The sequence below is a fragment of the Humulus lupulus genome, chromosome 1 (genome assembly GCF_963169125.1).
Source record: "Humulus lupulus chromosome 1, drHumLupu1.1, whole genome shotgun sequence".
NCBI lineage: Eukaryota > Viridiplantae > Streptophyta > Magnoliopsida > Rosales > Cannabaceae > Humulus > Humulus lupulus.
Genome location: NC_084793.1, coordinates 135099897 through 135125200, shown reverse-complemented (window position 1 = coordinate 135125200; position 25304 = coordinate 135099897). Strand labels below are relative to the sequence as shown.

The 25304-nt window shown below is 35.9% G+C and overlaps 1 protein-coding gene across 1 annotated transcript; it reads left to right on the top strand.

The window, feature by feature from the left end:
• Positions 1–23521: 23521 nt before the first annotated feature.
• LOC133822304 (uncharacterized) lies at positions 23522–25078 on the top strand. The gene is made up of 3 exons (XM_062254585.1): positions 23522–24087; positions 24247–24673; positions 24788–25078. Exons 1-3 carry the CDS (start codon positions 23522–23524, stop codon positions 25076–25078), a joined length of 1284 nt encoding a protein of 427 aa, XP_062110569.1.
• Positions 25079–25304: the final 226 nt, after the last annotated feature.

Here is a 25304-nt window from a genome sequence, read left to right as displayed (position 1 = left end):
ATGGCCTCCATGCCCAACCTGCGCTAGAAGGAGAGCGGAGCTGCGCCCCTCTCCAAGACAACTATGGAGCTTGGAGTGATGAGCACCTGAAGGAAGGTGCCTTTCTCCCCTTAGACGAGTATTTTGTAGACTTCCTGAACTATGTCAAACTGGCTCCATTCCAGCTCCCTCCAAACTCATACAGAATTTTGGCTGGGTTAAAGTATTTGTTTCCGAGGCTTTAGTGGGAGGTCCCCACTTTGGCAAATATTATGTACTTCTTTTGCCTCAAGGCCAGTCTCGACCAGAAGGGGCGAGGTGACAGTTTTTACTACCTCACTCATTTTCCCAACTCAGCATCCATCAACGACCTCCCCAGCCACCCCAAATGACTATAAAGACTTGTTCTTTATGTCAAATGGGTTCAAGAACTACGAATACCGATACTTCAACTGTCCTCATAAGTCTTCTTTCTTTATGAATTCAACATGTGAACTTTTTATCACTTTCACACATTTTTTATTTTATTTTATTCTAACTAAGTTCTTTTCTTGTGCCGCTATATTTGCAAGGATAGGGCAATCTGAGACCCTTGGGGGTCAATATGAGACCATGTCTAGTCTTCCTCTTAAGGAGAATGACTATTGTTAGGTTGTGAATGACGCCACCATGGTGTCCTGCCACCTGATCAGCAAGGTCTAGGCACTAGCTCTTAGGACCTGAGTTCCTCTTCGTGTCATCCCCGAGCTCCCCCATCCTCAAGAAGCCTTCCCAGCCAATGAAGACATCGAAGAGGAGGAAGACGTGGCACCACTAGTGCAAAAAAGGTGAGCTCCTAAGGATAATTAGGGGCCTGACCCAGAACGAGTTGCATCTGGGGCAGCAGTCGGCCCCTCAAGCCAAGGTAACCCCTACCCATATAGAGAGTTAGATCTGGTTGCTGCCAGTTATAGACTAATTCGATTCAACCCTAACCAACTCGTTAGTCATGATCATACCGATCCGGACCTAAACATAACCCTCCTCAAGTGTGTGGACCATTTGGTGGTACGCTATGATCACAGCTACCCAAAAGGTACCATCGTGGTTAACGACACTCTAAATTTTAGGTCCACCATTTTTGAAGAGTATGGTACAAATCGTAGGACTTGGCCTTCCCTGTGTCAAGGGACATATGCCCCTGGTTTTAGGAAATACATAGATGAGTCCAGCTCCGAGGAAGGACCTGAACCCCCAAGGACCCAGGAGGTCATAATTTTAGATTTTCCCCCACCTCCATTAATCCAAGAGTTAGAGGTTGTGCTTAGCTCGGTCAATAACCCCGAGCTGATCGTAGTATATTCCTCCCCTAGCCCGGAGGGTAGGGTTCTTTCTCTTTCTCTTATGTATATAATACCCTTAATAATTACTTCTTTAATCTAAATCCTCTATTTTCTCTTTTTTAGATGAAGATATGGAACTGCCAGAAGCCCTGAGTTTGAGGGGTGCTTTTCAGGCTGATGCGATCGGAGTTGGTCCCATGGTGAAGAGGACCAGAGTGACAAAGAAAACAACTCTAAAGACTTGGGGTACCACTGACTCTTTGGCTAAAGAGAAATGTGCCAGCTCCACCCAAGAGCAGGTACAAAAGAAACTCTCCTCAGCTCCAGTAACAACAGTCACGATTCACCAAGCTCCTCCTCCCCTTCCTCGACACGTACCTCCCTCAAATCCTCAAGTGATCCAAGGCGAGGCTCCCACCGTCCAGATCCCGGTCAAGCCACTCGACCTGGACAAGATGCCCAAGGCTTTTGGGGGTATTGTGTACGAGATGGCAAGCCATATGGTCGGCCATGCTTACAGAGCCAATGCCAGAGACTTAAGGGCTATAGAGGAGCGTAATCCCGAGGACATCCTCCAATCTTCCATGGGGATGTACCTCACTATGAGTCATTCTCACTCTCCTAACTTTTTATTTCTCTTTAGTTTTTTTATAAACTATTCTTGACTTGCCTCATTCTTTTGCAGTTCGTCCTGGCTCAATTTCTAGGAATTGCTCGGGTTAAAGCCAAGGACGAAGAGCTTCGAACTGCCCTGAGTGCCGCTCAAGAGGGTGAATAGACCACCAAAGCTGCTCTGGTTTCCTCCCAGGAGAGTGAGCAGTCTGCAAAATTTGCCCTATCTGCCTCCCATAATCAGGTTGTGGAGATGACTCGTCTCGTGGTCCAACTTTAGGCCGAAAATGAAGAGCTCAGAAAGAAGCTGAATGAGGTTGATGCCAAGGCCAAGGAGGAAGCTACGGAGTAATAGACTCAAATGGAGGAGATGCTTTACATTTTTTGGGCTTTCAAGCAAGATGTGAACTTCTCCTTTATGCAGACCGAGCTGTGGGAACCATATCTTGCCAAGTTCAAGATTCAGTTCTCACAACAACCATCGAAGGCCGCTGAAGCCTCTAAAGCTGTTGAGGGAGATGGCGAGGAGGTGAATTATTTGGAGCGAGCTGATGGACCTCATTGATTTATTATTTTCACTTTCGTTAAGATTTTGTAACTAAGTCCATTGGGACCAAAACAATTGCCTTCGGGCTCAAGTCAAGGTTTTCCTCCTCGAGAAGGAAATATATTTTTGAATATACATCTAACTTGACATCTATTTGTATTTCCCTTAGTCTATTATTTTTTCATGTTTATGAATCCTTAGATTCTTGTACATTCAAAATCTTAGGGGTTGACTTTAGATTGAGATAGATTTTATCGATATCTTAGTTGTATCCAAGATTTTGCTCGCTTCTTTGCGTCATACCTATTAAGAATCAGGCCTTAGACCTAGTTATGTCCAGGGTTTATTTAATAAGTTTGATATCTTAATTGTATCCAAGATTTTCTCACTTATTTGCATCATACCTGTTAAGAATCAGGCCTTGGACCTGGTTATGTCCAAGGTCTTTTTGATAAGCTTGATAGCATTGTACCTGTTAGGAATCAGGCCTCGGACCTAGTTATATCCAAGGTTTTAGAGATTTCTCAAACTTAGTTCGTGTTTGGCCTTTTGAAAATTCAAGCTTTAAAAAGTCATTGAATAATCAATTTTTCCAAACTATAAGTTTTAATCTTTATTCGAATAAGCAAAACTCTCTTCGATTATGTGCGGTTATGTGCCCTTCAAGCAACCAGAACGTATAAACGTTCTTGGTTGCTTTTACAAAGTGAGCTTGATAAAGGTATTTTGGATATTATATTTTTTTATCCTTTCGCATTTACATAATGTTCCTTTCAAATGATTTTAGGTGTTCTTAGCTTTGTTTTACGAGTTATTGATTTTTAAGCCATAAAATATTTTATAACATATTATAGATGAATTTGATACATTTTTGTGGTTAGGATTGAATGTGTAATGATAGGACACGAGAAAATGAAGTTTGGAATGAGTTTGAAGTGTTTAAGAAGTCCCTAAACTTGAGGTTCGAGCTTAAAGTTGAAGATTATGAAGAAAAAGTGCCCGAGCAGAAAATGGCTTGTGGTCACGACCACCACAATCTCCTGGCCGCGACCTTCGTGCAAATATGGCCAAGAAATCTCCCGTGGTCGCAGCCACCAGGAATCACTGGCCACGACTGTGCGACAATTTTTTCCTAAAAATTCAAATTTTAAATGTAATTTTTTATGGGCTATAAAAGGGATAAGGGTTAACTTTTATTATAACTCTGGATTGCGAATTTTAGAGGGTAGAGGAGCAGAGGAGGAGAAAAGACTTCATCATCTACATTCTTCAATCTATTTTTTCTTTCTTCTCATAACTCTTTTATTTTCATTGAATATTTATGTTTATGAATATGATTATGGAGTAGTTTTCTTTATAGTTGAGGGCTATTTTAAAACCCTAGACATGAGATCTTGAATGCATTGATGGATTTTATTCCTTTTATTCCCTTGTATTAAATTGCTTCTATTTTTCTAATTGAATGTTATGAATCTTGTGAGATCTTGTTAGGTGGCCAAATAATTAGAGTTTTTCATTGTTCTACTATCATCTTAGGATTTCTATTCACCTAATAGCTTAGGATTCTAAGTAGAGTGATAAATTGCAATTAGAGTATTGTGACGGGTATTTTGATTGTGATGAAAAATAGAACCTAGGTTAAATGAATTGCATGCTTAATGAATTTATTGCCCAGATTAACCTATTTCCACAAAGCCTAATGCTTTTACTAGGTTAAATAGATCGCATGCTTAATAGGTTTATTGCTGTGTAAAAAGGGTTCATTAAGAGCACTTAACTTTAATTAAGTATAATTGAGAAACTGGGATAATTGACTGCTTAAGTGTTATCTTTGAGATTAATAGTTTATTTGGGAATAGGGAATATTATTTATCATTGTTGATAGATTGATTGTTGATGGTGGAGAGTAATTCTTCACCATTTCTTTAATATCGTTATATCCTTAGTTATTTAATCTTTGATATTTATTTCATTTTATGTTTTCAGCTGTTAAAAGTAAAACCCCTTTCTAATTTCATTTTAGTTATTATTTTGAATAATAATTTGATCATAGTCCTCATGAGTTTGAACCTTATTTACCGCTATACTAAAGCAGCTGGTGTAAGTGAATAAAAAAATATATATTTAAATTTGATATGACATACGATACACATCAAATTTTTGCGCCGTTGCCGGGGACTATTTTATTTAATTTGTTATTCATTTTTTTCTTTTTACTAACATGGTCTATTAGTTATGGTTGATGTTTTTAGGGCTTGCGTAAAACTTGGTTTGAGACATGGCAGCGTACTATCAACACTTTTATGATCCTCAAATGAATAGATATAACCCATATTCTTAAAATCACAGTTCACAATGGAAGGAATATTCTAATACTTGCTATGGTGGAAATCAATATGTTGAGTCAAATTACTACTCTCAATCAGAATATATTGAGTTCGCACCACAATATTCAGATCCATCAATTGGAGATCTCATCAATGCACTGAATTCCAGCAATATCCAACTTCAACAGATATCAGAGCAGGCTTATGGGCCTTTTCCTCAAGAACCTCCTACAGGAATGTCACAAGATCAGGAACCATCAATTTCAGATATGCTAAAAATCTTGGTGGCTTCAACTATGCAGATCCAAGTTATTCTTCAGAGTACAGAAAGTCCCCTCAAGAATTTGGAGAGTACTATGGGACAAATTGCTACATCATTGAATAATCTTTAGGTTGAGAGTATCAGAGAATTACCCATAGAATTAGAGAGTAATCCAATAGAGAATGATGGTACCCTAACTCTTCAAAGTGGTGCACAATTTGATACGCCACCTCATCCAGACATAACATTTGATCTAATTCCAACTCAAGAAGTCCAGAATTCAACCCCAGAAACATCTTCTCCACTAGAGATCGAAAATTTCGCGTTAGTTAGTCCATCATCACTTAACATGCTACACAAACCAACTATCATATCGTATGTCCCTATTCCACCTTTTCCGAGCAGACTGACAACATTTAAAAATGAGAAGGAAAATAAGGTGATCCTTAAAATCAATATTTCACTCCTTAAAACCGTTAAGCAAGTACCACCATATGTTGAACTTCTTAAGGATTTGTCAACATATAAAAGGAAGATGAAGGGTGATAAAAAGATAAATGTGGGGGAGAATGTTTTTTCTATTCTCCATAATAAGCTACTAGCCAAGTTTCAAAATCTTGGTATGTTTATAAATCAATACACTATTGGTAAAACCAGGTTTGATCATTGTATGATAGATTTAAGAGTATCTATTAATGTTATATCTTATTCTATTTTTACTTATTTAAATATAGGATTATTAAAATAAACTAGTGTTATTATTTGATTGGCTAATCACATTAATGCTTATCCCCTAAGGGTAGTTGAAGATGTTTTGGTGTAGGTTCAATTTGGTAGGCCATTCCTACTGATTACAAGTACAAAGATGGATGTCAAAGCATGGGTACTTACAATAGAATTTGATGGTGAAGTTATACACTTGGACATGTTGAATTCTATTGATAAGTACAAGAGGAAGAATGTTCTGTTAAATGACCCACCATAACAATTATGACCACATCATTCAATATATGCCTTGAGGACAATGCTAAAATTAAGTGTGGGGGAAGGGAAAACTGCCTGTTTATTTTTATTTGTTATTTGTTTAGTTGTTTCTAGTGTCATTTTTTTTAATTCTTGTTTTAGGTTGTTATAAGCATGGTTATGTTGCAAGTTGTTTGTCAATGATAAAACTTCTAATTGAGATAAGAATATGTCCAGGAACTTGATGAATTCTGCATGAATTGTGTGCTTAACTCTTGTGTGGTTGTTACTTAAGCTTGATCTTAGATTTTTAAACATAATGTGTAAAATTAGATTTACCTCTCACTAGTATTTGGAGATATTTATGCATGCTATTACTTATATATAGTCTCGACCACTCTAGAAACCATTGATTAATTGTTTGAGGAAAAATCCTAAGCACACATGATTAGGAAGGTTATTAAGGCGTGTTCTTTAGATCGTTTGAGCCTTTCAAGCTTACCTATGAAATTGAATATCCTAGTTTCCCATTTTTGAGCCATAATGACTAATCTTTTTCTTTTATAAGCTAGTATCTAAACCTTGGTAGCTTGAAAATTTTATCTTTTTCTGTGACCCATTACACCATAGTTTTTTATGATTGTTTGATTTGGTGTGTTGGGTTATGGATTGTAAGAATGGGAAATTGTATTAGTTTGTTGGATTATAATGTGAAAGTATATGGTCTACTATTTCTCCCAATGAGTTGAATTGAAGAAAAAAACATAAAAAAATCTGCATTGAGAAATATGAAAAAAACAGTATTGAAAAAGTATAAGTGTGGGGGAAATAGTAAGACCAGTGTGGAAAGAAACAAAAATAGAAAGATTACATATTTTCTTGAATTGTAGGGGAAATTTGTGGGAAGATCTAGAGAATAGAAAAAAAAAAATAGGCTATGGTGTGATTTAAGTTTAAATATTCCTTTTTCATCTACCTTCAACCTTAGCCTTACATTACAAGCTTTTAAAGACCTTATGATTCTTGATTATGTGTTTACATTAGTGGAGAACAATTGGTTAATTTCTATGGAGTGAATGTATTTCATGAAAATATTATTATATATGAGACTTTAAAACATATTATGGAATGTATAAATTGATTCATAATCATAAATAAGATCAAGTTTTAAGTGGTGACTAGACATTGAGTTGAAATTATGAGGAATGTGGAATTCAGATTTTTCTTATAACTCATATTGGTTGATCAATCTTTGAGATAACTAACACTTTCGACAAAATCATTGCTTATGTTTATTTGTTTAGTTTTTAGTTTATATTAATGATTTTGATAAGGGACTAGAAAATTTTAAGTGTGGGGGAATTTGATAAGGGTATTTTGAATATTATATTTTGTTTATCCTTTCGCATTTAGATAATGTTCCTTTCAAGTGTTTTTAGGTGTTCTTAGCTTTTTTTTACGAGTTATTGATTTTTAAGCCATAAAATATTTTTATAAGGTATTATTGATGAATTTGATACCTTTTTGTGGTTAGGAATGAATGTGCAATGATAGGACTCGAAAAAATGATGTTTGGAATGAGTTTGAAGTGTTTAAGAAGTCCCTAAACCTGAGGTTTGAGCATAAAGTTGAAGATTATGAAGAAAAAGTGCACGACCAGAAATTGGACTGTGGCTGCGGCCACAAAAATTTTCTAGCCACAACCTGGGAGTCAGGGAGTAGTGGCCGCGACCACCACAATCTCCTTGCCACGACCTTCGTGCGAATATGGCCCAGAAATCTCTTGTGGTCGCGGCCACCAGGAATCATTGGCCACGACCATGCGACAATTTTTTCCTTAAAATTCAATTTTTAAATGTAGTTTTTGATGGGCTATAAAATGGATTAGGGTTAACTTTTATTATAACTTTGGATTACGAATTTTAGAGGCTAGAGGAGCAGAGGAGGAGAAAAGACACCATCATCTACATTCTTCAATCTAGTTTTTCTTTCTTCTCATAACTCTTTTATTTTCATTGAATATTTATGTTTATGAATATGAATATGATTATGGAGTAGTTTTCTTTATAGTTGAGGGTTATTTTAAAACCCTAGACATGAGATCTTGAATGCATTGATGGATTTTATTCCTTTTATTCCCTTGTATTAAATTGCTTCTATTTTTCTAATTGAATGTTATGAATCTTGTGAGATCTTGTTAGGTGGCCAACTAATTAGGGTTTTTCATTGTTCTAATATCATCTTAGGATTTCTATTCACCTAATAGCTTAGGATTCTAAGTAGAGTGATAAATTGCAATTAGAGTATTGCGACGGGTATTTTGATTGTGATGAAAAATAGAGCCTAGGTTAAATGAATTGCAAGCTTAATGAATTTTTTGCCCAGATTAACCTGTTTCCACAAATCCTAATGCTTTTACTAGGTTAAATAGATCGCATGCTTAATAAGTTTATTGCTGGGTAAAAATGGTTCATTAAGAGCGCTTAACTTTAATTAAGTATAATAGGGAAACTGGGATAATTGACTGCTTAAGTGTTATCTTCGAGATTAATAGTTTAATTAGGAATAAGGAATATTATTTATCATTGTTGATAGATTTATTGTTGAAGGTGGAGAGTAATTCTTCACTATTTCTTTAATATCGTTATATCCTTAGTTATTTAATCTTTGATATTTATTTCATTTTATGTTTTTAGCTGTTAAAACTAAAACCCCATTCTAATTTCGATTTAGTTATTATTTTGAATAATAATTTGATCATAGTCCTCATGGGTTCGACCCTTATTTACCGCTATACTGAAGTAACTAGTGTAAGTGAATAAAAAAATATATATTTAAATTTGATACGGCATATGATACACATTAGAGCTCATGATAATAAAACGATAAAATTGGTTATTTAATAATCCAATTGTTATTGAAGTGAAATGACTTTTATAAATATTCCTTACATAAACGGTAATTCTAAAAACATTAAATACAATGAAAATATTAATAATACTTTTTAAGTGTAGGGCATTCCAGGTCCGTGGGACTATTTCTCCACTTAGCTGGGCTAGCTTGAAAGTTCCTTCGCGTAGGACCTCAACGATTTGATACGGTCCTTCAGTAAAATGCCCTAATCTAGTACTTGTAAAACTTTTACCTGCTCATAAAATTATAAAAGAAAGCCATTTATTCATTAGAAAATAGCGTTAAACTGATTGTTTTCTCGTCTATAGGATGCCCCCACGCCAAACACACCCTGACGTTGGAACTCCCCACATCACCATGCGTGCCACAGAGAAATCCTATTTGCTACATTGAAGGGAAAGTAAGGGGGAGAGCTAAAACCCCAATAAGGAAGTACAAATAACACACAAGTATACACACAAAAACATGTTCATATTCATACAACGTTACACATCCTAAACATTGTTATCATAAGCATCATCATCATAAACATAATCATTATAAGCATTATCATCATAAGCATCATCATCGTATACATAATCATCATGAACGTTATCATCATAAGCATCATCATCATAACTTTCTGAACATGAGCCGCTAACTTGTACATGTCACATCTTGAGGTAAATAGGATCTTTGGTCCTTGAATAACCTTGGCACGTTTGCCCTATGAGTTACATCTTCATATCCTTAGCAACCCCTTTGTTGTGTCGCGTTCATCACGCTAACAACCATTACATATCATACAACATCCAAACTCATACATCCCGGTCATATCAACACAAAGGAAGTTTCATGATTTATCAACATCGTCACATCATCACAAAAGATCATTTCATACTTCATATCGCAAAACGTATCATTGTACATAACATTCTATCCTACAAAAAAATCTTACCGTTCACAGCATAAACAAAGAAAATTCTATCTAACTTCCTTACCTCAGGTCCAAGCAAAGCAAAAACTTATAAACTTCATGTTGGGGTTTTATGCCCTAATTAAAACCCAAATTCTTTGTAATCTCATTTTATTATCAATAAAAGAATAGAAATCATTTTTTGACTTGGTCAATCACTTTGCTCACATGTTTTATTTTCATGATTATTTGTTTAATATAAACTTCTATTAAATCTTGAGCATATTGCTAATCTTATTTATAGTGACATAATCACAGTGGAATATAAATATTATTATATGTTCAAAATAAGTTAGTCCTAAGATTAGTCAGTGCACATGATTTACACTGACTTGCCAATCTACAATATGATCTACTTACACATTACAGTGTTATGTTCTTTCCAGAACATTAGCAAAGTAGATAAGATCGGATGTATTTGTTACATCGGACTGGACCGATATTGACGATTGATAAGATAAGTAAACATACCGTTATTATCTATTCTAGTCATATCATATAGTTGACCATAGGTCAATTCAATCTCAATTCTGAGTGGTTAGTATTCTAATTGATTGTATTATTTGACTTGTTCGTTACCAGCTTACCCTATGGATTAGCCCATACTTACATCTTGGGAACTCGGTAGTATAATTGGGTGGGAGTGTTAATCATAGATATGAACATCTATAGCTTCTGATGAAGAAGTGAAATGATGGTTTCCTTTTAGTTTGGTTCAAGGTGTTAAATGATAGAGATCTCATTTCAGTAATTAAATTAGTTTACTGAAATATCATTAACAAGAAACTAAGTGTTTTAAGGATAAAATACAATGAGGGGTAAAACAGTATTTTAGTCCTATCTCATTGTAGACCGTCTATAGAGGATTGAGTGACAATTATGGTTGTAACAATGAATAATTAATAGCGTATCTATATTTGTTATAGAGCGTTCAATGAATTCAAGAGTGCAATTCCGAGTCTATAGTGGAGTCACGAGAAATTAATAAGTTGGTAAATTTATTTGTTAGATTTATGATAACTTATTGGAGCTTGATTATATAGGCCCATGGTCCCCATTGTACCTTGGATGAAATCATCTAGATAGTCTCAATTAATTGATTTAATTATCAATTAGAATTATCAAAGTTGACTAGGCCAATTTTGGATAGTTTCACAGAGTTGTGTAATTTTGAGAAGAAAAGATATATTATGGCAGATTTATTAATTAAGATAAATTGGTATCTAAATTAATTAATAAATTTAAATCAAGGTTAAAATTATAATTAATTAATTTGATAAAGGATTTAAATAATTATTTAATTAATTAAATCAATAGAAAATAATACATGCTTTGATTTTAAGTCCAATGGGCTTATAATCAAATGGAAAATTTCACCGGCCTAAAGCCCATGATAATTTCAACCTAGGGATTTAAAATGGCTATTATTTTATTGATTTTTTAATTAAATTAAATGGTCTAATTGAGTCTATAAAAGGAGTGCTTAGAGAGAAGTCAAAACATAAGTTTGATAAGTCACAAGTCAGATTTTCTGATAGTTTTAGATTCTCTCAAAACACAAGCAATTTTCTAAGCCTCTTTGTTATTTTCTCTTCTTCTCTCTATATCTATCTCATGTGTTGAGAATTGCCCACACTATTCTATGTGATTCTAAGGATACATTGGAAGATTAAGAATAAAATAGAAGATCGGTTCAGTTTCTTGATAATACTCTGGATAGAGAGGATACAAGACTTAGATAAACTGAAGGAATGACTCTTTCATTCCGCTGCGTATACTGTAAGTATTATATTATTTGTTTATGTTTGAATTCAATTTTAGAAATATGTTTTAGGCTATCTCGTATTAATTTGTTTAATATTAGATATACATGAAAATAAACAAAGTTCCTGTATAAGTTTCCTAACACTTCACAATGAGCCTATAACCATAATCAAATAACGTCTTTTTAGCATCACCTAATAATACTTTCTTTTCCCCAACTCATATACCCCATGTGTGCATGGCCATGCACACATGGTGAAAACTACTAATAATTTCCAAATAAGCGTAATTACACCTAAAATCACTACAAGAATAATGCAAATTACACCTATGTTACATGCATGGTTTTTAAATAAAAATCATATGGTTGAATATTAAACATATTTTTTAACGTAAAAGAGCATTTGCATGCGACAAGCATACGTGGGAACGTTATTAAAAAGTGACGTTAAAAACGATAATTCCTACGCGCCTATTTCTATTGTTTTCAAAATAAGGATTTAGCAACATACTTTCTTACCATTATTTATTTCTTTTAAAATCACTAAGTTGATTAAACATCTTTAAAACATTATTTTTATTTCATAAAAATAATTTATTTAGCCATTTAAAGATATAATAAATCCATTTATTATTTTTAAATTACTTAAAAATAATAAAGGATTGAATTTATTTAAAATACTTATAATTATCATGTTTCCTTAGAAAATAATAATTTTATTTAAATTAATAAAATTACAAATTTAGGTGTGGGAAAAATATATTTTATTTATATTATTTTTAGACTACATTTTAAGTAGAATAAATTCATAAGTGATGATTAAATAATTATTTTTAAATTATTAAACTAAACTTTCAGTTACCATTTAATTTATTTAAAAATCACAAGTGAATTAATCTCAATATTTTTCTTAATTAAAATAAAGAAAAATCATATCTATTAAAATGAACACTCATGGTTACATTTAAATATACCATTTTTAATATTTACATAGTTTACCGTATTAATTTTATTTCAACATACACAAAAAATTCCTCATTTAAAAGATAACTTTTCATTTTTACTCAAAACTTTCACGAACATATTAAACACTCAAGAATCATAAACTTGAACTTAAAACTTATATTTTCTTCATAAAATATAAAAAAAAATCTGTACATATTAATTTGAGTAAAAACACAATTTTAATGTATATTAAAATTCCCTTTAATTTCTTAAAAAATATCATAGCATTTGCAAAATTATTTATGCATGCAAAATCATTAATTTCATCATATTTCTCATTACTTAAACACAAAATCAGGAAGCATATTCATCAAGAATCCATCTTTTACATCATGCTTCATAAAAACTTACACCATAACCATACATGTTTAAATCTATACAAGTAAATCACAAACCCTAGCATGTAATTGTTATCATATTATTATTCTAAGAAAATCCCTACCATCACATAGGAAATTAAATCATAGACATGCTTATAAGATCACAAGAGTCTATATTCAATTACCATGCCAATATTTACATAGGATCCTAGAACATGGATCTAACAAAATTGAAATACGAAACATACAAGAACGATCCTTATACATGCTTAAGCCAAAACCTTTCATTAATCATGAACATGAAATAATAAAAATCACCATATCCAACATTCAAGCTCATAAATATACTTATCAATATACACACAAAACATCATGAACCCTAGATTAAGACTAGGTCGAAACCTTTATATACACAAGCATAAAAATATCAACAATCATTGTATTCAATTATCTCAAATTAACACATGGCATAAATTCAAATTGGCATCAAAACTTCAAAACACTTTCATTAAAGCAACAAAAATTAAGCATAAGTTTAAGGGATTAACTACCTCCTTGATAGAATCAGACCAAAATGGCAATCACACTTGAGTACCCTAGGGTTTTTGAAACCCATAACAAGAAAAGAAGAACAAAAAGAAAACTTAGGATTGTGGAGGGAAGAAACCTTAGACTAAGAAAATTAACAAAAGATCAATAATACAAGAAACCATACCTAGAATTTCCAAGACCTTCTTCTTCTTCCTCCTTTCTTCTCTTCCTTTCTTTCTCCTTCTCTCTCTACTCACGTCCATTCTCTCTCTCTAGCCGTGGATTCCAATGAGCAAAATGCTCTCTTCCCTTTTTCCTTCCCTCTTTATTCTAACCTAGCCAAAATAAACTAATGAACATAATGGGTAAGTTTCCTCTTCTTACTATTTTACTTTTATTTAATTTTATCTTAATTGGTAGGAAATAAAGATGACAACATCTTTTCCTATTTTATCTAAAATCACCCAAATAAAATAAAAAAAATGGTAAATAAATCTCTCCTTTCCCACTATGCTACACGCCACTCTCCTTCCCTTGTCTAATTTTTATTTTTTTAAATAATCTAAATAAATCTAATAAAAGGAAATAATAAAGTGTGTAGAAAATTCTACACAAGTGCACCATGCAACCATGCACATGCACACACTCAATAACTAGGCTGTATCACTACCTACCATGCACCTTAGTGCATTCAATCAAAACTCAATTATTCACATATTAAAATAAATAAATAAATAAACAATTAAAAATTAAATTCACAAAAATTCTACCAAACAATCCTAACAAATAATTCAAACATATAATAAAATATTTCACAACACTTAACAATTAAATAAATAAAGCACAAAATTTGAATAATTTTTTTTGGTGCGCTACAACATACCCTCCTTAAAAGGAATTTCATCCCGAAATTCTTTCTTACCAAATAATTCAGGGTATCTTTCTCTCATGTCTACCTCCAACTCCCATGTTGCTTCTCGTTTCGTACTATTCTTCCACAGGACCTTAACTAGTGGAATCCTTTGGATCTCAGTTCCTTGATTCCCTTTGCAATAACGCGCTCTGGTTGTTCATCATAACTCAGGTCCTACTTAAGATGTATCAACTCGTAACTCAAAACATGAGAGGGATCTGACATATACTTACGCAACATTGAGATGTGAAAGACGTTATGCGTTTCAGCTAGTGCTGGGGGCAGTGCTAAATGGTAAGCAACTTGCCCTACTCTATACAAAATCTCAAATGGACCTATATATCTAGGGCTTAACTTCCCTTTCTTTCCAAACACATAACACCCTTCATTGGCTAGACTTTCAAGAATAAAAAGTCGCCCACTGAAAACTCGATGTCCCTTCTCATCAGGTCAGCATAGCTCTTTTGCCTACTCTACGCGGTAAGCATCCTTTGGGGAATCTTCTCGATTGCCTCACTGGCTTCCCTAACATCCTCAGGGCCTAAACTCTATTTCTCCCCAACTTCTTCCCAGTGTGAAGGAGATCTGTACTTGCGCCCAGAAAGCTTCTCATAGGGAGCCATCCCAATAGTAGATTGGTAACTGTTATTATAGGAGAATTCCATTACAGGTAAATATCGGTTCCAAGACTTTGAAAAGTCCAAAGCACATCATCTCAACCTGTTCTCTAGAATTTGTATAGTTCTCTTCAACTGCCCATCGGTCTGAGGATGAAACGTAGTCTAAGCTCTAACCTTGATCCCATAGCTCTCTGTAGTCCCTTCCAAAAGTTCGATGTGAATACTGACCCTCGATCAGAAATTATCGACTTTGGCACCCCATGAAGTCTCACTATCTCACTTACATACAATTCTGCATATTGGTCCACCGAGTATGTGGTCTTAACTGGCAGGAAATGGGCAGACTTAGAGAGCCTATCCACTATTACCCACACAGAATCATGCTGCTTGGTGGTCTGGGTAATTCTACCACAAAATCCATTGCTATATGACGCCATTTCCATTCAGGAACGTAGAATGGTTTAAGTAACCCTGCTGGCCTTTGGTGTTCTGCTTTGACTTGCTGGCAGGCCAAACATCTGGGAACAAACTCATCAATGTCCCTTTTAATTCCATGCCACTAATGTAGCGCTTTAAGGTCTTGGTACATCTTTGTGGACTCTGGGTGTAAGGAATAAGGGGTTGTATGCGCCTCTTTCATAATACTTTCCTTAATCTCAACATTGTCAGACAAACAAATACTATCCTTGTATCGCAGCAATCCACCGCTGGACATCGTGAAGTCACTGCTACCACTTTCTTGTACCAAAGCCTCTTGCTTTATTAGGGCTTCATCCACTTTCTGCCCTTCTCGAATTTGTCCCAGTAGGGAGGATTGTAATGTGAGGTTTGCTAGGCTTCCTGTCACAAGTTTGATGCCATCATTTATAATCTCCTTCTGAGGAGGCTTCTCTATTGTATGTAGTGCTGAGACACTCCCATGTCCCCGCCTACTCAATGCATCTGCAACCACATTCACCTTGCCTGGGTGGTATAGAATCTCACAATCGTAGCCCTTCACTAATTCCAACCACCTTTGTTACCTCATATTCAGTTCTTTTTGCGTGAAGAAGTACTTCAGACTTTTGTGGTCAGTGTAGATTTTGCATTTGTCCCTGTATAGGGGATGTCTCCATATCTTTAGTGGGACCACCACTGCAGCCAACTTAAGATCATGAGTGGGATATCATTGTTCATAGTCTTTGAGTTGTCTAGAAGCATAAGCTACTACCTTCCAATCTTGCATTAACACACACCCTAATTCGTTCTTTGATGTGTCACAATACTCCCCAAACTTCCCACCCTCTGGGGGAACGCAAAGAATAGACGCATAAATTAACTTATCCTTCATGGTCTGAAAGCTTTCTTCACATTTCTCAGTCCATGCAAACTTTTGATGTTTGTGGGTTAAGTTGGTTAAGGGTGTGGTGATCTTTGAGAATCCCTCGACGAAATTCCTGTAATAACCCGCCAATCCTAAGAAGCTTTGATGGATCTATTGCTGGGGCTAGTCTCTAATGGCCTCGATCTTTGATGGATCTATTGCTATCCCATTCTTGGACACTATATTCCCTGGGAAAGTTACCTGCTCCAGCCAAAACTCACACTTAGAGAACTTAGTGTATAGTTGATGTTCTCGTAGTCTTTTCAGGATCAACCTCAAATGCTCCTCATGCTCCTCCTTGGTCTTCGAGTAAATAAGGATATCATCTATGAACACTACCACAAACTTGTCCAAATAGTCCTTAAATACCCTGTTCATCATGTCCATAAATGTTGTTGGGGCGCTAGTGAGTCCAAAAGACATCACTAGGAACTCATAGTGCCCGTAGCGAGTTCTAAAAGAAGTTTTGGGAATGTCTCCCTATTTCACTTTCAACTAATGGTACCCGGATCACAGATCAATCTTCGAGAATACTGCAACCCCTTGCAGTTGATAAATTAGGTCATCTATCCTAGGCAAATGATATTTGTTCTTAATGGTGACCTTATTGAGTTCTCGGTAATCAATGCACATTCTCATGCTCCCATCCTTCTTTTTCACAAATAGGACTGGTGCTCCCCATGGCGAATGACTAGGTCTTATGAACCCTTTATCCAGCAACTCCTATAGCTGGTTCTTAAGTTCCTTCAACTTCGCAGGTGCCATTCGATAGGGTGCTTTAGAGAGCAGTGTTGTTTCTGGTGCAAGCTCGATCACAAACTTGATTTCTCTGTTCGAGGGTAATCCTGGTAATTCCTCGGGAAACACCTTTGGGAACTCACAAACAATATGCACATTTTCCAATTTTAACTCTGACTCCTTGGATTTATCCACCACACTAGCCAGAAACGTCGAACAACCATGTGGCATCATATTCCGTGCTTCTAGTGTCGATATTATGGGTGTTCGAAAACCCGCTACTTCTCCTCTAAAGGAAAAGACCTCTCCTTCTTTTGTTTTGAACTCCACAGTCTTCTTCCGACAGTCTATTGTCGCCCAATGTTTGGATAACCAATCAATGCCAAGTATGACATCATAGTCAGGTATACTTAGTTCTATAAGGTCTACTGGGCACTGCCTACCCTCTATCGTTATAGGCGTTGACAACAACCACCTAGTTGACAAGATCATGTCTCCTGACGGTAACATTGTACTAAAGCTATGCTCAACCAATTTGCAAGACATACTCAACTTATCAATAACATTCATGGAAACATAACAGTGAGTCGCTCCAGAATCAATGAGGACTCTCCACATCATACCAAATATAGAGAGCTGACCTGTGACTACGGTGTTGCTGTTGGCTACTTCATTCTGAGTTAAGGCAAAAACCCATGTTGGCACCAAATTGCTGTTACTATTCTATCCCGCCTTCCATTGTGGGCAATTCTTTCTCAGATGTCCTGCCTGACTGCACTTAAAACATTTATTGGTGCCGGCCTGACATTCTCCCGGGTGTCTTATTGAGCATTTAGGAAAAATGGGGTGCTCTACTCTGTTGCCTTGGTGATTCCCACGGTTCCGATCATTATAGCGATTGCTGCGGTTGTTATGGTGGATCTGAGTGTTGGGATTGTTGTTATTCGTGGCGGGGGGTCTTGTTCTCTTATCAGTGCCACTGTTCTGCCCTTCATTAGCTTTCCTTTTGTTACCCTCATTGAAGCCCTTGTTTCGGTAGGTCTCTCTTCTGATAGCATTATCCTTCCATATCCGATCTTCCAAATATTCTGCTTCAAGTGCTCTATCAAGTACTTCTACATAACTGACCACTTTAGCATTGGTCATCATAACATCCCTAGCAATCATTGACTTGAGTCCCCTCACGAACCTTTGGACTCACAAAGTTTTAGTTGGCACAACTTCAGGAGCAAATTTTGCCAACCTATCGAACTTCTGTGCATAATCAGTGACAGATAGGTTTCCTTGTACCAAAGTTACTAACTCATCTACCTTGGTTGCTAGCACGACCACACTGTAATACTTCTTACTAAAATCCTGGACGAATTCTGCCCAAGTCATGGTATTCAAATCATGGGTCTGTTTAATTACATCCCACCATATTCGTGCATCCATCTTGAGTAAATAGACTACATATGAGACTCTCTGGCGATCATTTAACTCCATATGATTGGAGATGGCCTCGTCCGATCTTAACCATTCCTTTGCTACTCTGGGATCAGCTTTCCCTTCAAAGGTTGGTGGGGCTTATTTTCTGAAACGTTCATACACTAGCTCAGACCATAAGTTACAGGCAGTGGTGCAGGTGGTGGTGTTGGCGGCTGAGGATGCGCCACTGGCACTTGAGGCACTTGGGGCATTTGGGGCACTGGGGTGCTTTCCTAGCTGGTGCCAATTCCATATCTCTCAACCTTAGTTGTTCTGTCAACCTTGCTACTTCTGCAGCTAGGTCCACAGATGGTGCTGCTGGAGCTGCAGGTTGGACTGATGTCATTCCTATGTCAGGGGTTGTCGTGACCTTAGACCTTGTGGAGACATCCTTTCCTTGGCCTCCTCCTCTTCCCTTGCCTCATCTTCCTCTAGTCGACATTATGAGATTCTAAGGCATCAAAAGAATCTGATAAGGAGGGAAATCGCATAATGGTTTGATAGATATTTGTGAAAATCATACATTCAAACCACATCATTTAGAGTTTGTACGAGGAAAAATATTAAACCATAGCATTCAAAGTGTTCAAATTATTCCAAAACTTTAAACAACCCATAGAGTGTTTAATGACCAAAAACATAAATCCTTAGGGTATTTTTTAAAAAAAAAAAATCCCATCTTATTCATTTACGTTTCATGGAATGATCTACACGACGAACTCTAGTCCTCAACTGTGGAATCATCCCCTGAGCTGTAATCAAAGACGTCCTCTGGGATGTGAAAGTAGCCGGGAGCAGTCGCCATTATCCTCATCCTATCAGTCGCACTTGGTATGGCTTGAGTTACCTCCTCAATTGCCAAGGCTCCTTCCACATCGTGTATAGTCTCCAAACGCTCCTCTGTCTCTCCTTTATTCATGTTTACCAAAACAAGCTCCTCACGACTAAAATTGTAGTTGTCCATGAAATCGTAGATTACGTATTCCATGGTACTAAAGTCCAGGTCGTATTGAACGATGTCGTGCTATGCTCTGTCTAATTGGAGAAGGGCCTCAGAGTACATCGATAGTGCTTCCCTAAAAACCCAATATTGCTCTCTAGGCCATAGCAATGTTCCTCTTTTGTTCATGATCCCTTGAATACGATCACAAACAACCGTTGTTGTTTTTAACACCGCAATCCTCCAATCGTAGGGATCCTCCTCAAGCTGGACCTTGGGTATTGCGTGAATTTCCTTGAGTAGTTGTTTCTTAGTAGTCTTTAAAACAGAAGGCATCTTACTATAATGCCGTTACAAAACTATAAAATTAAATAAAACAAAAACAAGTAATAGCACATAAAACAAATACTTACGACGCAATGAGGTGATATTTTCCCGTCTTTAGCGTGTATGGGGAGGGTCCTTGGAAACACGGTCAACCTGTCTCTGATACCATTTGTAAAACGCCCTAATCTAGTACTTGTAAAACTTTTACATGCTCATAAACTTATAAAAAAAAATCATTTATTATATGAAAAATCCTAGTGGGGCCTTTCTAAAACATGCAAGTTGGGCCCAATAGTTTAAAAAGAAAATAATAGTTTTCATGCAACGTTTTAAAAATAATTAAAGTTCAAGTCCCACTAATAAGTTTTGAAAAGTTAAAAAAATAAACATAACATTATTCTTTAGAAAGTGGCATTAAACTGGTCATTTTCTCATCCATAGGATGCCCCCACGCCATACACACCCTGACGGTTGAACTCCCCACATCACCATGCATGCCACAGAGAAATCCTATTTGCTACCTTGAAGGGAAAGTAAGGGGGTGAGTTAAAAGCCTAGTAATGAAGTACAAATAACACACAAGTATACACACAATAACATGTTCATATTCATACATCGTTACACATCCTAAACATCGTTATCATAGCCATCATCATCATAAACATAATCATTATAAGAATTATCATCATAAGCGTCATCATCGTATACATAACCATCATGAACATTATCATCATCATAACTTTGTGAACATGGCCCGCTAACTTGTCCATGTCACATCTTGAGGTAAACGGGATCTCTAGTCCTTGAATAACCTCGGCGTGTCTGCCCTATGAGTAAATCTTCATATCCTTAGCAACCCTTTTGTTGTGTCGCGTTCAACACACTAACAACCATTACATATCCTACAACATCCAAACACATACATCCCAGTCATATAAACACAAAGTTTCATGATTTATCAACATCGTCACAGCATCTCAAAATATCATTTCATACTTCATATCGCAAAACGTATCATTGTACATAGCATTCTATCCTACAAACAAATCTTACCGTTCATAGCATAAACAAACAAAATCCCATCTAACTTCCTTACCTTAGGTCCAAGCAAAGAAAAAACTGACAAACTTCACAACGAGCCTATAACCATAATCAAATAGCATTTTTTTAGCATCACATAATACTTTCTTGTGCCCAACTCATATACCCCATGTGTGCATGGGGCATGCACAAATTGTGAAAACTACTCATAATTTCCAAACAGGCATAATTACGCATAAAATCACCAAAAGAATAAAGCTAATTATACATATGTTACATGTATGGTTCATAAATAAAAATCATATGGTTGAATATTATAAACAATTTTTAACATAAAAGGGCATTTGCTTGCGACATGCATACGTGGGAACCTTGTTAAAAAGTGACGTTAAAAACAATAATTCCTACACGTTTATTTCTATTGTTTTCAAAATAAGGATTTAGCAACATACTTTCTTACCATTATTTATTTATTTTAAAATCACTAAGTTGATTAAACCTCTTTAAAACATTATTTTTAATTCATAAAAATAATTTATTTGGCCATTTAAATATATAATAAATCCATTTATTATTTTTAAATTACTGAGAAATAATAAATGATTGAATTTATTCAAAATACTTATAATTATCATGTTTCCTTAGAAAATAAAAATTTTATTTAAATTAATAAAATTACAAACCCATTTGAGAAAAATATAAATTTTAGGTGTAAGAAAAATATATTTTATTTATATTATTTTAAGACTAAATTATAAGTAGAATAAATTCATAAGTGATGATCAAATAATTATTTTTAAATTATTAAACTAAACTTTCAGCCACCATTTAATTTATTTAAAAATCACAAGTGCATTAATCTCAATATTTTTCTTAATTAATATAAAAAAAACCATATCTATTAAAATGAACACTCATGGTTACATTTTAATATACCATTTTTAATATTTACATAGTTTAGGGTATTCATTTTATTTCAACATACACAAAAAATTCCTTTCGTTTAAAAAACAAATTTTCATTTTTACTCAAAACTTTCAGCAACATATTAAACACTCAAAAATCATAAACTTGAAATTAAAACTTATATTTTCTTCATAAAATATAAAAAAAAAATAAGTAGGTATTAATTTGAATAAAAACACCATTTTAATATATATTAAAATTCCCTTTAATTAAAAGGCATGCGCGGTGTTGTTGCTTCTCTCCGATGAAGAAGAAGAAGATCGCTTGAAAGCCTCCATCCAGATCTCGGAATGAGGAGGTTCCTTCATCAATGATTATGGCAGATTCTCAGTCGACAGCTCAAGAGCGGAGTCTGCCTTCTGAGGTAGATACGTTATTGCAATTATCTAAAGGAAAGGCTAAGTCGAAGAACATTTCAGATGAGGAGGATTTGCACCCTGTTGGTGATGACGGTCGTTCTAGTCTAGAAGGTGAGGTGTTGGAAACAAATAGGGGGACGGTTCCATGAAAGATGACTTTCTAGCCTCTGCTCAATCGCATTTGGCGAAGCTTAAGGATAAACAGATGATCAATGAGGCGGCCAAACTTCACTATGAGGAGCCAATTCTAACAGACGGGAAGAGAGTTGCTCAGATTGATTTGGCTGAGGTTGATGAACAGGCTCACAATTGGAATTCAGTTGTGATTTGTATGGTGATGGGAGCCAATCCCCCATTTGCTGTTTTTGAAGGTTTTGTGAAACGTATTTGGGGTCACCTTGGTATTGAGCGAATTGTTCGGATGCATATGGGGCTTACCATTGTTAAATTCAATGATGAGGCTACTAGGGATTTTGTTCTGGAAACTGGCATTGTGCAATTTGACAAGAAACCAGTGATTGTGAGACCTTGGACACAAGATCTTGACACCATCAGGTTAGTTCGTTCGGTTCCCTTATGGATTAGACTGCCTAATCTAGGTCTTTAGTATTGGGGACAGAAGTTCCTCAGTGCATTAGTCAGCACTATAGGGAAACCTATTATGATGGATAAAGTTACTAAGGAAAGATCGATGATTAGATATGCGAGAATTCTAGTTGAAATGGAGATATCTGATAACCCGCCGTTTGTTATATATTTTGTGAATGAAAGGGGTCAAGTTCAAGAGCAGTTTGTTGAGTATGAGTGGCTGCCCATTAATTGCAACAACTGCAAGGGTTTCGGCCACAATATGGTTGATTGCAAGAAAACTGGTTCTAAAAGTTGGGTAAAGAAGGAAGTGACTGCACATGGAAATGATGGAGCTCCTACTGACTCGGAGGTTGTTGCTACTAATACAATCACAGAAGGTTCAGCAGGAGTTCCTGACCTTGTTAAGGATGTGGAGGGGAGTCATAAAAAAACAGGGATTGAGATCACTAGAGCTGCTGCTGGCGGTTCTCAGGATTTGGTTTTAACACCTGACACTAATAATAAGGAGAATTGGGAAGTGCCTAAGAAAACAGGGAACTCACGAGGGAAAGGGAAACTTATTAGAGCTATTTTAGACAAGAAACAGAATACATTTAAGGTACTTCAGGAACAGGGGAAAGGTGGAACAAGTGGGAACTTAAATGACTTAAAATTAGATGGACTGCTACAATATACTTAGTTGGAATGTAAGGGGTATGAATAAGAGAGAAAAGCAATCAAATATTCTGAATGTTTTAAAGATCAATAAAGTGGGAATTGGAGCTTTGTTGGAGAATAAATTGAAGAAGGAAAAAATTGATGATATGATGATTAAACTGATTTGTGGCTGGGAATACTACAGCAGTAGTACCTCAGAAGGTCGTATTTTAGTACTTTGGCGGAAATCGTTTACAAAGGTTCAGGTCCTTTTGGATCACCATCAATTGGTTCACTGTTCAGTAAAAATCACAGGCATGACGATGGAGTTTTTAGTCACATTTGTCTATGGTCTCAACACTTTAGATGAGAGACTGGAGTTGTGGAGGGGATTGTCTTGCATACATGTTATAAATAGGCCTTGGTTGATTATGGGAGACTTTACTGCTGTTTTTAATTTTGATGATAGAGCGGGAGGGAGGACTATTAGCGCTGCTGAATTACTTGATTCTAATGCCTGGCTTGCTCATTCCCAGCTGGTTTCTCTCAAGAGAATTGGTTCAAATTTTACCTGGTCCAATAAGCAAGATGGAGGGGATATGATATATTCTAAGATTGATCATGTGTTCATTAATGAAGATTGGATCGATGCTTTGCCTCACTCTATTGCATAATTTCATTGGGAAACCTTTTCGGATCACTTTTACTGCCTCATAAAATCGCTCAAGCTGGGATCGCTGGGCACTAAGCCTTTTCGGTTCTTTAACTTTTGGACAACTCATAGAGGATTTAAGGAGGTGGTTCTAGACAGTTGGAATAAACCTTTGGCAGCAAGGGGTTTGTTGGGTGTGACTACGAAACTGCTTAGATTAAATCATGTTTTGAAAGCCTTCAATAGAGAGGAAATTGGAGATGTTGAACAGAGTTATCACCAAGCTAAAGGAGACTATCAGCTGGCTCTCACTAGAGCTCAAGCTGCCCCTACTGATTTGGCTGTACAGGAGGCTGAAAAAGCAGCAGCTATTCGATATCAAGATCATGCTGATAGATACAGAAGCTTTTTAATTCAAAGGAGCAAAATTACATGGTTGCGGAAGGGAGATGATAATAATGCATATTTTCATGCTTGCATCAAAAAAGGAAGAGAGGAGAATCGTATTGTCTCCTTTCTGAATGAGCGAGGGGATATTATTGATGATTATGAGGCTATGGTTCATCATTTCATGGACCATTTCAGAGGCTACATGGGCAGCTCTAGTTCAGCCAATGGCTCATTTAATTCACAGTGTATAGAGTTTGGTACTTGTCTGGATATTGAGATGTAGCTGCGGTTGACTAGGGACTTTGGGAAATCTGATGTTAAGAAGGCTCTCCTTAGCATTCCGGGCATAAAAAGTCCAGGGCCGGATGGATTTGGTTCTGAATTTTTCAAAACAATGTGCCTGGATACTAGGGATATTATATCAGATGCGGTTCTTGGATTCTTTCGAGATGGCAAAATCCCTGAGGCACTCAATGAAACAGCGCTTGCTTTGGTTCCTAAAACTGATTCGCCTAGCCGAGCAGTTGACTACAGACCCATAGCTTGCTGCAACACATTATATAAATGCATCTAAAAAATGATCTGTAGTAGACTATCAGAGGTTCTTCCTCATTTGATAAGTCAAAATCAAGGTGCCTTTGTTAAAGGGAGATCGTTAGCTCATAATATTCTTATCTTTCAAGACTTGATCAAGAACTACAATAGAAGAAATTCTTCCCCAAGATGTGCTTTAAAGATTGACTTGAGCAAGGCCTATGACACAATAGACTGGTGCTTTCTAGAGAAATTACTGATCTATT

What these genes read in the sequence shown, in the direction of transcription:
- LOC133822304 (XM_062254585.1), top strand. Translation starts at nt 23,522, where the DNA reads ATGAATAAGAGAGAAAAGCAATCAAATATTCTGAATGTTTTAAAGATC. An exon ending in TATTCTAAGATTGATCATGT is followed by an intron (nt 24,088 to 24,246) that starts GTTCATTAATGA and finishes GACAACTCATAG; the next exon opens with AGGATTTAAGGAGGTGGTTC. An exon ending in TTGATGATTATGAGGCTATG is followed by an intron (nt 24,674 to 24,787) that starts GTTCATCATTTC and finishes ATTGAGATGTAG; the next exon opens with CTGCGGTTGACTAGGGACTT.